The 13,698-nt window shown below is 47.8% G+C and overlaps 1 protein-coding gene across 1 annotated transcript in view; it reads left to right on the top strand.

Moving 5' to 3' along the window:
* Window positions 1–13,698, top strand: part of Neo (ZP and PAN domain-containing protein neyo) — a 119,633-nt gene that overhangs the window by 31,822 nt on the left and 74,113 nt on the right. Inside the window, exon 2 of the mRNA XM_078178783.1 lies at window positions 1,910–2,111. Within this exon, the coding sequence (XP_078034909.1) occupies window positions 1,910–2,111 (202 nt within the window). The remainder of the gene's footprint in view (window positions 1–1,909; window positions 2,112–13,698) is intronic.

The raw sequence follows: 13,698 nt of genomic DNA, 5'->3' as shown, positions 1-13,698 counted from the left end.
TTTCGTTCGAAAGCAGCATCGCCGCGCGAATCGCAAAAATAGAACGATTTCCGTCGAGTCGCTCGTAAAACGGAAATAACGTATTCGGCACGTTTAATTAACGGTCGAATAGCGGCGTAAAATGGTGTAAAAAGTTCGCTGCGGTCGTATAGACGCGGGCAGAAGACGGTGGCGAGGCGCGGCGAACAGAATGACGGTGTAGCGTCTAATAAAAGGCAAACAGTGGTATCCCGGACAATACGGGAGGCACGGGAGGAAGCTGTTCAGTCTTCCGATAAAATTCTATTCGTACCTGCGAAGTGCTTACAATCCGACGATGCTCCATTATCTTGTAATGCGGTACCATTATAACGAGTAAGTGGTACTTGTTTCCTACATGTAGGCCCCCGGAAGTGACCGCTGATTACTGTAATGCGCCTACCCCTCGGCCCGTAACGAGGAACATCTTCCTACTGTCCGGCGTTCCGCGAAAAATTCCGCATCACGGATCGCGTCGAAGCCGCAAAAGGAACGGGGGGGGGGAGGGAAGGGGGGTTGCCCGTACGTTTTCTCGGCTGCGGTCTCGGGATCTCGCGGTCGCGATCACGGCCGCCGCCGCCGCCGCGATCATGACCGTGATCATGGTCGCGCGAGCGCGCCCTTCGCTCGTTAAATTAGTTTACAGGCATTAGGCTCGCGAAAGCACCCGGCAAGCCTTCCACCCCGCGGTAAATTGAACGTCTTTAACGCCTCCTGGCCCGATCGGTATTCCGTCACGGCGACGTACCACGGCCGCACCGTCGCCTCGTTACCTGTCCCTCCCGTCACGTCTTTCGCGGTAGAAAACTTTCCAACGAATCACGATCGAAAACCAGCCGCTGCTTCCTTGCTCTCTCTCTCTCTCTCTCTCTCTCTCTCTCTCGCCGCGCGACTGCTCTACGCGCGGCGCATCGCGCCCGCCGAGATTAATTATGATTTCGCAAAGGGAGATGACGCGGCAACGACATTAGGGCGGGCGAAATTATTCCGCCACTTAACGACCCCTCCAAGCCAGTGATCGACAGGGCCAAGAATAACGAGCCGCCCTCCCCTGCGTTACTTTCGCTCGCCCCGGAGAATAGTAAGCATTGATCAGCGTCAGCCTCGACGCCGCTTCAATGAGTCGCCGCGACATTCGCAGCCGATATTGGTTCACGAAACGGCCGACCCCAGCGGAAAGACACCTCGAAATGCATCGAAGGGGAATTGGGAAATTCTGTGGAACCGTGCGCTGTTTGATTCGACGAAAAATATTTTCATTCGATGTCGCGATCGTCTAGTCTTCTTCGTAGAAATTGTTCATATTTTAAGATAGTTTAGGAGTAATTTAGAGACATTTAGAGACATTTAGAAATAATTTATGAGATAATTTATAAGGAAATTGTATGTAATTTAATAAGTAATTTATAAGAATTTTGGAATTCATTGCAATTGTTTTCTGGACATTTTTGATGGATTGCATTTTGAGATATTGGAAGATAAATATTTTCAGAAATGTCACTGTTTCTAACCCCCTCAAATATACTCAAATATACTTAAAAATAACCCCCTCAAATATACTCAAATATGCTTAAAAATAACCTCCTCAAATATATTCAAATATAGCATACCATCTACTCAACAATACTTCAATATTTTTCACTCGACATCATTCTAACTATTTAAATTCATTACCGCAATAACTAAATTCTGTATCAATTTTTAAAAAATTATATTCATTACATTGTATCCAATAATAATAAAAATGATACTCATTAAATTGTATCCAATCGTAGCGAATGAACAGCGATCCGACAGATCGTTAATAGCAGTTAAGGGGTTAAAAATCGTAACGAGATCCGGAAGATGTCCCGACCGTGCGTTAATTCGCGTTGCTCGTTTCTCGTTTCAGGTGCGCTGTCGCAGTCGCAGTTCCCGGTGTTCACCATCTACGCCCAGAAGAGCTGCTTGGCCGTGAAGCCATGCGAGCGTGCTTGGTGCATCGACAGGGTGCAAGGACATCGGTTGCAGGGGCACACGCGCAGAACGATGACCGCCTCTTCGCGGCAGCACTGTCTGGAGCTCTGTTTAGGCGAGAGGGACTTCCTGTGCCGGTGAGTAGTGCTCCGCACACATGGCTATTTTTCGTTTCGTCGGTGTACGTGCACACGCGTGTATATGAGAACGATAGGAGAGGATCGAAAGGACTGAGAACGCGGTAGAAGAAGAGACAGAAAGATAGAGAGAGAGAGAGAGAGAGAGAGAGAGAGTGAGAGTGAGAGTGAGTGAGAAAGAGTGAGGAAGAGAGTGGAAAAGAGAGAAAAAGAAAACCAAAGACAGTGGAAGAGGGAGGAAGAGAAAACCAAAGAGAGTTGAAGAGAGAGGAAGAGAGAAGGAGGCGGAAGGAGAGAAGAGCCCTATTCAAGAGACAGTCGTTTTCCGGCGAGCTTATATCTCTTTTTCTTTCTGGTCGCGGGGGCACGATATCCGACGATGGAAAAAGGCGGACGCACTCGTCCCCGAGATTCGTCACGAATCGACGTACACCACGGTGTGTCCCCTCCTCCTCCTCCTCCTTCATCCCGTCGTCTCCCTCGAGTAGGACTCCGAGAATCGAAAGCACCTCTACACGCTCCGGTGCGTTTTCCAGTTATTGGATTCTTCGATCGGGATAGGGGGGGGGAGGGCGGACGTTACATCACGCTCCTATAGACTTTCGAGTGTTTCTCGGTCATGAAGCGGCCGTCTCCGACGTTTCATGCGAGCTGGAACACCAAAGGGAACGAGCCATCCTTCTGGAAAAGTTGCAGAGAAATAGCTCTGGGCCACCTTGATTCCTCGTATGTTTGTCGTTTCACGGGACGCCGGCTATTCCCGCGATTCCGGGACCGGCGCGCCCGAACACCGTCGAGATCCCCCATTTAAATATTTTGTCGACGGTCGCCGAATTCGACGGCTCCGACGACTCCGCCCCCCGGCTTCGACGATATTCCCGGCTCGCGCCTCGGTTCTCCGAGCCGTCCTAATTACGTCCGCGTCATCGAGCAGCCACGGAGACGATCGAGTAGACGCGCGTAACAGAGAACGTCGCGGCGACGATATTTTCCCGGGCACGTCGCAACGGACGGCTCGCGTGTTCCCGCGCGTTCTAATTCGCGCGCGAGATAATCGCCGGGAATTTCCATGGTGTCTTCTCGCGGGGACGTGCTCGTATCGCCGTAAATACAGCTCTCGGGGCTCGTTCGGCTGCCGTCTCTCCTCTGTTGGTCCTTTGCTGTCCCCGGCGCCGACGGCGCCAACGACTCGGTAATCGGATGACATAAAGTGTAAAGGGTGTATACCGGAGACACGTTGTCATTACAGGTGTTTGCCGGGAATCTGTTAAAATCGGGGGAAAAATCGCGGCGTTTCTACGCGCGCGAGCGGTCCGTAGGCGTGTCGCGGCTTGTCGCGCGCACCGCGTCTCGTTGTTTAACGCGGGCTTTAAAGCTTACGCGGGCTATTTGCGACGTCGTTTCCGTTCACGGTCGAAAGGATTTACTATGCTTTTGCTTAGTTTACGCTTTGGTACTCACTTATCATCGCCTTAGCCACGCGTTATTTTTCGCCCGCGCGTCCGACGGACGACGGGGAAATTTATAATAATCCTGCGGGGCCCCGCGAGAACAGCCTCCTTTTCTGCTCCTCTTTCTTCGTCGCCCCTCTTTCTCCACTGTCTGTGATGGATGTGTACCGAAACGTGTACTATACAGGGTGAATCATCTACGTCGAAGTAGGAGAATATCTTGCGAAAGAATGAAGATGCGAGATTAATATCTTGCGATAGAATCAAGAAGCAAGATTAATATCTTGTAATAAAATCAGAAAAGCAAGATTAATATCTTCTATAAGAATCAAAAAGCAAGATTAATATCTTGTATAAGAATCAAAAAGCATGGTTAATATCTTGTATAAGAGTCAAGAAGCAAGATTAATATCTTGCAAAAGAGTTAAGAAGCAAGATTACTGTCCTGTAATTCGTTGATGAAAATGGACAGTGTTTCAAATAGTAGTTGAATGGTTGCAAGAAGCAATGTATAAAGAAGATATGAAAGCTAATTTCATTTTTATGTTACATATTTTTATATCCTCGATTTGGTGGATTCTCTTATTTTATTTGTTCTTGAATTTTTAAATTCTTCCGCCTCGTTTATTCTCGAATTATTTTATCCTAATATTTCGTTAATTTGTCAATAAAAAAATCTAGTCTCTTATGTTCGATAATTATACAGTAAATCGTCGAGCCCACAGTAAGCGGCTCCGCAACCCTAAGCATCCGTATCATCGCATTCGAACACAGTATGTATCTCCCGCCACGAATTCCGCGTACAGAAAGCGACAACGCATCGCGATAGATCGTCGCCGCGCCGGCAACGGGCCCGTTTCGATGATCCGTTGTCTGCGAAGCATAATAATTGCCGTTCCACAGCCGGCGTAATATCTCTCCCCGAAGACTTTGTGCCCGGGCTCGTTGTTGATTTATTCATCCCGTCATCTCGGTACTCCCACGAACGAAGACACGAAGCGACGTGCCGGCTCTCTGTGCACTGCAAACATTTCCGGCAGGCGGCGGATGAAGTGTTTTTGAAGTCGATTAGAAACAACCGCGCGCCACGGCGGCGAACCGACGACGAAAAAGAGAGGGGGTGGTGTAGAGAGAGATTGAACGAACAAAGGGGATACACCAGGCAGTTTTCAATTATACGCCATCGGACCACTTTGCCGGAACCCCGGATTTTTCTGTTTACGTGGGCGTGCGAATTCTCCTCTTGGCGCGAGGACGGAAACGACGCATCTTCGATTCCCTTTATCGGGACGCGCCTGCAATTTTTTCGTCCCGTAAATATTTAGCTCGCGCGAGCGAGCGAGCGGGAATGGAGTAGGAAGCTGAATAAACAGGACACCCGAGGGGGGCTCTGGCCGGCGTCGAGACTCCCGCAGTCACACCACGGATAGTGTACAGAGGCACGCGTAAATACCACTTAACTTTTTCAACATTCATGGCTCGCGCCGGGTTACTGCTACGGCGAAATGTTATAATATCGCGCTGGTGGAGATGTATGTATATGGTGAGAGGAAATTGTATGTCGCGACTGATCCGGCGGGAACCTAAATCCATGGATCGATGGAGATTTATTTGAATTGTTGACGCACGATTTACCGTCAATTATATTTTGACTGCAACTCTTTCTTATTTCGTTAGCAATTTTTTAAATATGTACTGTCTATATAGCTTAAATAAATACTGTATATATAATCTATAAATGCATAATTGTATAGCCTTCAATCTCGAAGGAACATTGTCTCTCATAATAATTATTCACCTTAAATCCATTGTTTCTCTAAAACTTTTAATCTTCGCGAATGAAATAAAATTCAAATTAAAGAAACAATTCGTCTAAATTGTCACGACAAAGGATAATTTTTAAAAGAAATCTTCATCGACTCAGACGTGTAAAATTTTGCTATCTATACTGCTTCTACCTTGCTGATTAAGTAATTCGATCACCTTCGTTAGCTCCCAGATAACTGTACATTCGGTAGCTAAGATTTCCTCGATTATCTCGCCACATAAATACTCAAATTGTTACGGACCTGGTTAGTTACATATACAATAAACAGCTCATTGCATAGCAAATAATTCACCGAAGGTTCCACTACCTGCTCATAAAGACGAACATTGTATACACTGCTCGTCTCTGCGCAAAGAACATCGTTCTAAATTCTCCGGATGTGTTTCTCGGTTCGTATCCGATTAATTTTCGTCAGAGAACCGTGAAATCTGCGCGGTCTGCTTAAGACCAACGATAAAAACGCCATTAACGTGATCAGCGCTGGATAAAATCGACCATAAAAGTCTCCGCGGAGCTGGAGAACGATCGCTATCCATAACAACAACAACAAAAATGTTATTTTTCATAGCGATAACGTCAGGCAGACTGTGTAGATAGCAAAAGAAATATCTGCAGGGCTCCGGTAGTTCAAAAACCGCGCACGTCAGCCGCCAGAAAAATGTCCTTGCCAAAAATTCGAACATTCCGAACGGACACAGGGGGGGAGGTTATAATTGTGTGCGATTTATTATTCGTAGAAGGACATGTCAGAAATGCCGATCCCTGGATGGTTAATAGTGTAAGATAATGTTCGTTCGAACGACGATGTTGACGATCATTGAGACTAGGTTGTACTCATTTATAATAAAAATAGGGAGATGACATTATTTAATTGATTATTTAAGTGTTTACATATTATTTTTATTGTACTGAAATTACTATAGAAATACAGGAGTTCTCTTTGAACTCATCTTTGCTGCGATCTTTTAAAGTAAATTATACTTTGCACGAACATCCGATTATTTTTTAACATTTTTTAAAATTCACTTTTACTATACAAAAAGGTCTTCAACTAAAATTCACCTAATTTTCATTGCAATTTTTTAAAATAACTTTTACTTGGCGCAAACACCTGAAACCCAGTACCAGTAATATTTCAAAGCAGGAACATGTCGACCTCTCCCCCCACTCCAGCAGTTATCACACAAAGATGTGAAATCCGTTGTCTCGACCTTGCCCCCGGCGTTGAACCAGGAAGACAGTGTGACTCCGGAAACAGTCGCGCGGCGTTCCCTCGTCGCGTGAATTCGGCGGCGATAGGATGATTCGAATACAAAAACCGGCGGCGTAGAATTTCAGAATCGGCTCGGCAGGCCGGCGATCGAAAAGATAGTTAGCATCCTGTTTCCGCGAAGGAATTAACGAGTCACCGTTGCGGAGAGTGTTGGCGAAGAACGCCGCGAACCGTTATGAAGTGTCTGCTAAGCAGGAGGCAGGCACAAGCAGGCAGAAGGCAGAAGGCGGCAGCGGGTGCCGTGGCGCTGAGAGCCCGGCCCGGTCGTACGTGCGCCGGGCTTGCTTGCATAAAGGTTAATTAATAAACAACCGCGTCATAATCGTGACAAGCAACAATGCGTCGGCTGGAAACGAGCCGCAACAACGGGGCCCATTAGACGTCCCGTGGCCGGGTCTGATACGGTTGAACGCGCGGGAAAGGCCTTATTTCACGTTCGTCCGGTAATTACGGGCTACGATAGAAGGGACAACAGTTTAAGGTATTTCAATCCATTAGCCAAGTGAAATATCGGCGCCCGGCTCGAGGAAGTATGCGGAAGGGCGAACCCGTGGCAGAAGAGAGAGAGAGAGAGAGAGTATGAGTGAGAGAGAGTGAGAGAGAGAGGTCGAGGCCGGAGATCGCGCTCGCGCTCCCTCGCTCGCGAGACCAACGTGGCTTCTTCCGATTTCGATAGAAACCGGTGCCCCGGTGGTGGCCGGTGCTGCTCTATGGCGTGCCGTGGCCGACGCTACGGTGCCCCGTAGAACGCACGTTTATGCGATATCACGCCGACGCGTCAAGCCCTGTATTCGCGAGCACGTTGAACGTGCACGTGCACACTCTGAAAGAACGTAAAGCGAAAGGTCTTTGCCAGCTGGTCGCTCACGACGACCCTCCAGCTCTGCCTCGACCCGAGGCAGGGTCGAGAGGTCCTTGCCCAGGCGGAACCGTATCAAAAGTGGCATAGCTACGCGTCCATGTCCGGGAAATGGCGGCGCAAGGGTGGCTGCGATTTGATCCCCCGTGCTCCTCCAACGAGAACGGACCCAGGCCGCATTCAAAACTCTCTCTCTCTCTCTCTCTCTCTCTCTCTCTTCTACACCGCATTCAATTCCATCTTTATTTCCCGAGGACTACTCGATTTTCCGTTACCTCGCGCGCAGATATACCTGCACGATCCTCCTCGGGATACGCGCACGGGATGCTTCTTCGACGCTTCGCCTCGACGGCTCTCTGTGTAAATTGTCTCGACTCTCGGTATCGTTCCAGTCGAGCATGCCCCGAACTTCGACGATTGTTACACGATTTCAACATCTTTGAACGGTTTTCCACGAAATCGACTCTACCGAACTGGATCTTGTCCTCGTTTACACGGACCCCTGTGAATCGAATGTTGCTCTGGCTGTTTCCGTTTCGGCGTCTCGGACTTCTCTCGGTTATACGGTCGCGGCGATGTACTTGAGGATACTTGCAAAATGGCGTGACTGTTTTTAAACTTGGATAAGTGACTTGAATTTTGTGGAGATGATGGAGGGGATAGTCTACTTTATAATAATTTCGTTATATTTTATTGTTATTTAGAGAGACAGAAGGAAATAAGTGACTCTTTTTTTACTAATTTTTTTATTTACTTGTCGACTTTGACAGTGTTGTGAATAATTAGAGATAGGGAAAATTGTATTTTCTGAATTTCAACTAGGAATATATAATTTTCACATCTTTCGTATAAAATAACTATGGAATGCATTTTTTAAATTTTTATTCCAAGCCCTGTTAAAAAAGTTGAAAAACATAAGTTACTTCGAATAGCAACAAACTTTAATATTTATTGTCATCGTTTAGTAAATTAGTAAATATTAGTAAACATGCTGGGCCTTCTGTGTGTTTCCTGGCATAATTAACTCAACACTCTTTATTCAGAAATAAGCAAAATGAAAGGCTCAAAAAACCGTATTAAATATTTTTCTTTAAAAACAAATAAAATGAAAGTATCAAATCTTTATACTAAAAAATAATCACAATAAAATTAAACAAAACTTAACTAATACATTCTACTTGCTAAACATGAAGTTAACTACTCTTACAAATAAACCAAGAGCACAGTAATTGGTCAGTCATCCCACAGTAACCTACGCCACTACCCTATTATACCCTAAGGCAAAATCTACTCAGCAAATTAGAATTAAACCACGGAATAAAATACTTCGCAAGACCGTGCACCGACGAGGAAGTTACGATCGCAGAATAAACGACAAAACGCCCGATCGCAGGGGATTGTAAGGCCGTCTGTTGCGTATTTAGCGCGAGGCACCGTCGAACTCTGTAATACTGAATCGTAATTGATAAACCATGCATTACGCCAACGCCGGCTTCGCCAGGCCGACATCTATTGAAATTATGGTCGTCGTGTTATCACGTGCGATAATCTATACCCACGGGATTCCCATAGTTTATACCCGCGGTTAAGCTCGCGAAAAGAGCGTGTTGCAAAGTTCTGCGAAGCTCCGACGAGATAGCTTTAATCTCGGTATCTAATCGCGATCGGTCGTTTATCAAAACCGTTGATCAGGTAAAGCCTACGCTCATTGTGCCTTGGAAACTGTCGAATATCTTTAAAGAATTGATTGTCGAGGTGGAAAAGGAAGGAGAGAAGAGAGAGAGAGAGAGAGAAGGAGAGAGGAAGAGGAAGTGGCCGCGCGTAACGACGCGCAGTGCGGTCACGCGGAACAAAAATGAAAAGTTTAATATCCTCGTGTAACGATACAAGATTTTGTCAAATTATTACGTGCTTATGTATATGTACGTGTTATACAAGGTGTCCTAAAAGTTATTCATAATAGAGAAATAAGAGATTTCTAAGGTTATTTGAAACAACTTTTTCCTTTACAAATTTGTCTCTAAGGTCTCGTTAACGAGTTATTAATAAAAAAACCGTGGCCAATGAGAGACGAGTTCAACTGGCGCGAGGCAGTCGAGCCAGTTAGCTAGAACTGGGTTTCATTCGCGCGTAGGCTGCGCCGCCCAGCGCCAAGCGACCTCGCCTCTCATTGGTCACTGTTTTTCGTTAATAACTCGTAAACGAAATGGCGGATTGCATTTTCGCTAAGGAAAAAGTTACTTCAAATAACCTTATTTCGCGATTACGAGTGACTGTTGTCACATTTTTATAGTTAGTATAAAATACCAATATTAATAATCATTTTTCTAAAGCTCAATTATTTTCGACTTCGAGTTAACATATTTCAGAGACGACATAAAATATTCTAAGATTGAAATAGTTTCTAATAATATCAATAGTATATTATAATATAACTTTCTTATAATATAACAAACAAAAAATTGGAAAGTATTTTAATCTAAGAATATTTTACACCTTCCCTGAAATATTTTAACTGGAAATTGAAAATAATTGAGCTTCGCTTAAAAAATGTTCGACATTCTCTTTTCTTACTATAGGACATGTACGTATACATAAGCATACAACAATTTCGTTACACTTTGACACAATTACACTTTCGATACCTTAATATCGTCCTACAAGAACATCTGTATTTTACATTTTTGTTTCACGAGTCTTTATTCTCGCCGCACAGCGCGAGATCCCCGACGAGAGCAGAGGCCAGTGTGATTCGCGTCGGAAACGCGGAAGAGATCGGCGTCGAGGCGAATGTCTCCATTAAAACTCGGAGAGGACCCCACGGCCGGAGAAAGAGAGGAGGAGCTCGGTCGCGCGCGGGGTTTCGTTGCGGGTCCGTTTCCTCGATTATCCTCGAGGAAAGCCTCTGAAACGGCGTTATTGCGCAACGATATGTGCGTGCGGCGCGCCGTCGAAATGGTTTGTGTGTCCCGGCGCTCCGGTTGGCCTTGCCTGTAAGTGGAACCCGCGGTTTCCAAGGATCGCCGGTGAAGATCGCATTAACATTCCATGGGAACGGTATTTCCTCGGCACAATCGGCTGATTAGGCGTCCGCGGTTCCCGACCGGCCTCGCGTTCCGGCCGCCGCCGCATGATTGCTTCGATTTTCATCCCGGAGGGGGAGGGGGGAGGGGAAGGGCGAGAGGGTAGCCCCGCGAACGTGCCACATTTCCATCGGTGTGCCAGGCCGGAACCTTGACCAACCGCGGATCCATCGCTCGAATTTCGTGTCGCGACCGTTACTCGTAATTGAACGGGCCGCAAATAACGCGCGGCACAATTTCCCGAACTGCGACGACGACGACGACGACGACGACGGTCGCAGCCAACGGTTCTCGGCGAAAAGAATTAGGCGCGCACATGCGATCGCGAGCGCGCGCCCGCGCGAGTCACTTGTTGCGCGTGGCCCCCCGGTTTTATTAAACCGCGGAAACTAACTGCGCCCGATATCCGTGTTTGTGTAAATCGTGTCAGTGGCGCGCGCATCGAGGACGAACAAAGTAATCCGCTAGTCCCATCAGAATTTTCCCGATACCGGGCGGAACGTACTTGCGGCCGCGCCGACATCAAAGTACAATTTCCGTTCGATTTTCCCCGGGCCGGTGTCGCGATTTGTTCCGGTCTGAATGGACGCGGACGCGAGGAGACGCGGAAAAAAAGAGTCGCAAGAACCCGCGTCGCTCCGACATGGCTCGTTCTCGGCCGTTTTCGACCGCGAACGAGTCGGCGCGAACAGTTGAACCGCGAAACGGCGAAAATCGGGGAAATCGATCAAAAAGTTATCGGTCCCCGGCGCCGGTCGAACGGAATCAACGTTTTCCGAAGAATTGGGGAAGCCGGACTTGTTCCCATAATTATCGGCAAACGAAAGGAAGCGGCAGCGTTCCGGCTGGCGATACAATCGAATCCGCGATGGAACAAAAGCGCGGAGAGGGGCCGAGGAATACGGATGATTTTAATCATCCGATATCGCGACAAGATCCCTCGGCGGCCACCGGGAAAACCCGAATATGTTCGAAGTGTGCAAATAACGCAACGGAGCATGGTACTCGCCGAGGCACGTTCAACACGGTTCTCCGCTCTCGAAACGCTGGCGATTTGTTACGAGCAAATGGTAAAGATCGGATGAATTCCAAGCGGCGGTGCGCTTCGTTCTGGAGTGTTTGAGCCGCGGCGGAGGGTAGGTGGCTAGGGGGAGAAAGAGAGGAGGCGAGAGAGAAAAGAGGAAGAGAAGAGAGGAAGAGAAGAGAGAAAGAGAAGAGAGAAAGAGAAGAGAGAAATAGAAGAGAGAGAGAGAGAGAGAGAGAGAGATAGGGAGCGAGGGAGGAAGAGCGGATTCGAGCAGAACGGAGAGCGTGGAGCGAAGCGAGAGGACCGACTGGTAAAAGAGAAAGCGAGAGAAAGAGAAAGGATGCAGCGTGAAAAGAGGGCAGGTTGGCGATGCGGTGCACGGTTTACGACCGTCGGGACCGGTCGAGCGATCGATCAAACGCGAATCGGTCGTTGGAGGATCGTTGTGCTCGGCTAGGTTTCTCCGGTCGGCTCCGGACCCGGGGTCTCTCTCTCGCGAGAGATAGGTTATTACTGGCGGCGCGCCGTATATCGCGTTGCTCCTTGTTACCGGATAATGAGTTTATTGTTTAAGAATCACGCCGCAGTTACATGTGCCGCGATCAATTACAATAATGTAATATAATCGTAGCACAAGGGCACGGAGAGCGCCGCTCTCCTCTCCCTCGGCTCGGCTCGGCTCGGCTCTCTAGCTCGCACCCGTATAATGAGGTCCCTCCTTTAATGAGAGGATTGCCGGCGGACCGAGTTTAGCCACGCCGAGGCCTTATTCACCCACGTGCACGTGGAACGGTGTGGCACGAGAGCCTAACCCGCCACCGCCGCCGCGTATTCTTAAGCAACGCGCGCGGCGGCCCCGCATTCACCGCCCCTAACTCTGCAAGCTCCGCCGCCGGGGGATGAAGCGACTCCGGTTCTTCGGGGGGGAGGGTTGCTTCACGGAAAGAAAACGCGCGGGAGCCGCGTTACTTCGTATATCAACGTCGGTACATCCAGCTCGCTCGCTCGTCTAGCCGGGCGAAGCTAGAGCGCGACCTTACAAGAGGAAAGTTGAATTCAGTTTCAGCCGCCGCGTCGCGACGAGATAAAAAGTTAAAAGTTCGTTGCCAGCTGAAATTTCACCGGAGATACCGGTTGGCCAGGGTGCCGCTGCACGCTGGGCGAGAAGGAGAGCGAGAGATAGAGAATCAGAGAGAGAGAGAGAGAGTGAGAGAGCGCTAGCAAAAAACCATTAACTTGAATCACGCCGGTGCCGCGCGGGTAAATTCGGGTAAACCGGCGAAAATTCTACTTAAAACCCGGCCCCGGCCCCTCGACCTCGGCTCCCTCTAATTGTAAGAGGGTTTTCCGGTCCCGATGACTCGAAACATCGATCTCACTCTTTATCCTCGTCCCGATCTCTCCTCCACCGCCAAAATACTTGGTAAACATTTTTTTTGAGGCGAGAACGCGAACTAGAATCTTTTAGGAAACTCGGCGTTCAAAGATCTCTCTCTCTCTCTCTATCTCTTTCACCGTGTTTAGGCGAGGCTGTTGCTAAATGGGTTGCGCTCGGTTCTACGCTTCGTGTAACGGACCGGGTTCTAAGAAACGATTCCGAAAGATACACGGTGCTTGTTCGGGGTGAACGTCTCGGTGGATACGAAATTGCCGAGTGAATTTACTCGATTTACTGGAAAATGTTTTGCGGAAAATGCTTCTTCGGGGTTGTATGTTCTTGCTGCGAACGGCGCGGTATATTCTCTACAATTGTCCTGCTATTTTTAAATAAAACTCGATGGTTTGAGGAGAGGAGATACAATTTTTGATACAATTTCACAGAAAATTACTTATTAAAATGCATATTTCAGAATCCTGGAGAAGTAAAAATTAATTAACGAAAGTATCGCAGACAGCGTTCTCTCTAAAATAAGATGCCATTAGCGGACATAATTTTCCGGCAGACCTAATCCTTTACTGGATCGGCACGCGGCGTCCATAGAATCGAGGGGACAGATCGCGATTTCGAGAACGGTATCGCGCGGGAAGTACTTACGCGGCATGACTGCGTGAAAGTGGCGAGCGAC

This window comes from Augochlora pura, chromosome 4 (genome assembly GCF_028453695.1).
Source record: "Augochlora pura isolate Apur16 chromosome 4, APUR_v2.2.1, whole genome shotgun sequence".
Lineage (NCBI taxonomy): Eukaryota > Metazoa > Arthropoda > Insecta > Hymenoptera > Halictidae > Augochlora > Augochlora pura.
This window is presented reverse-complemented; position numbering and strand designations above follow the sequence as displayed.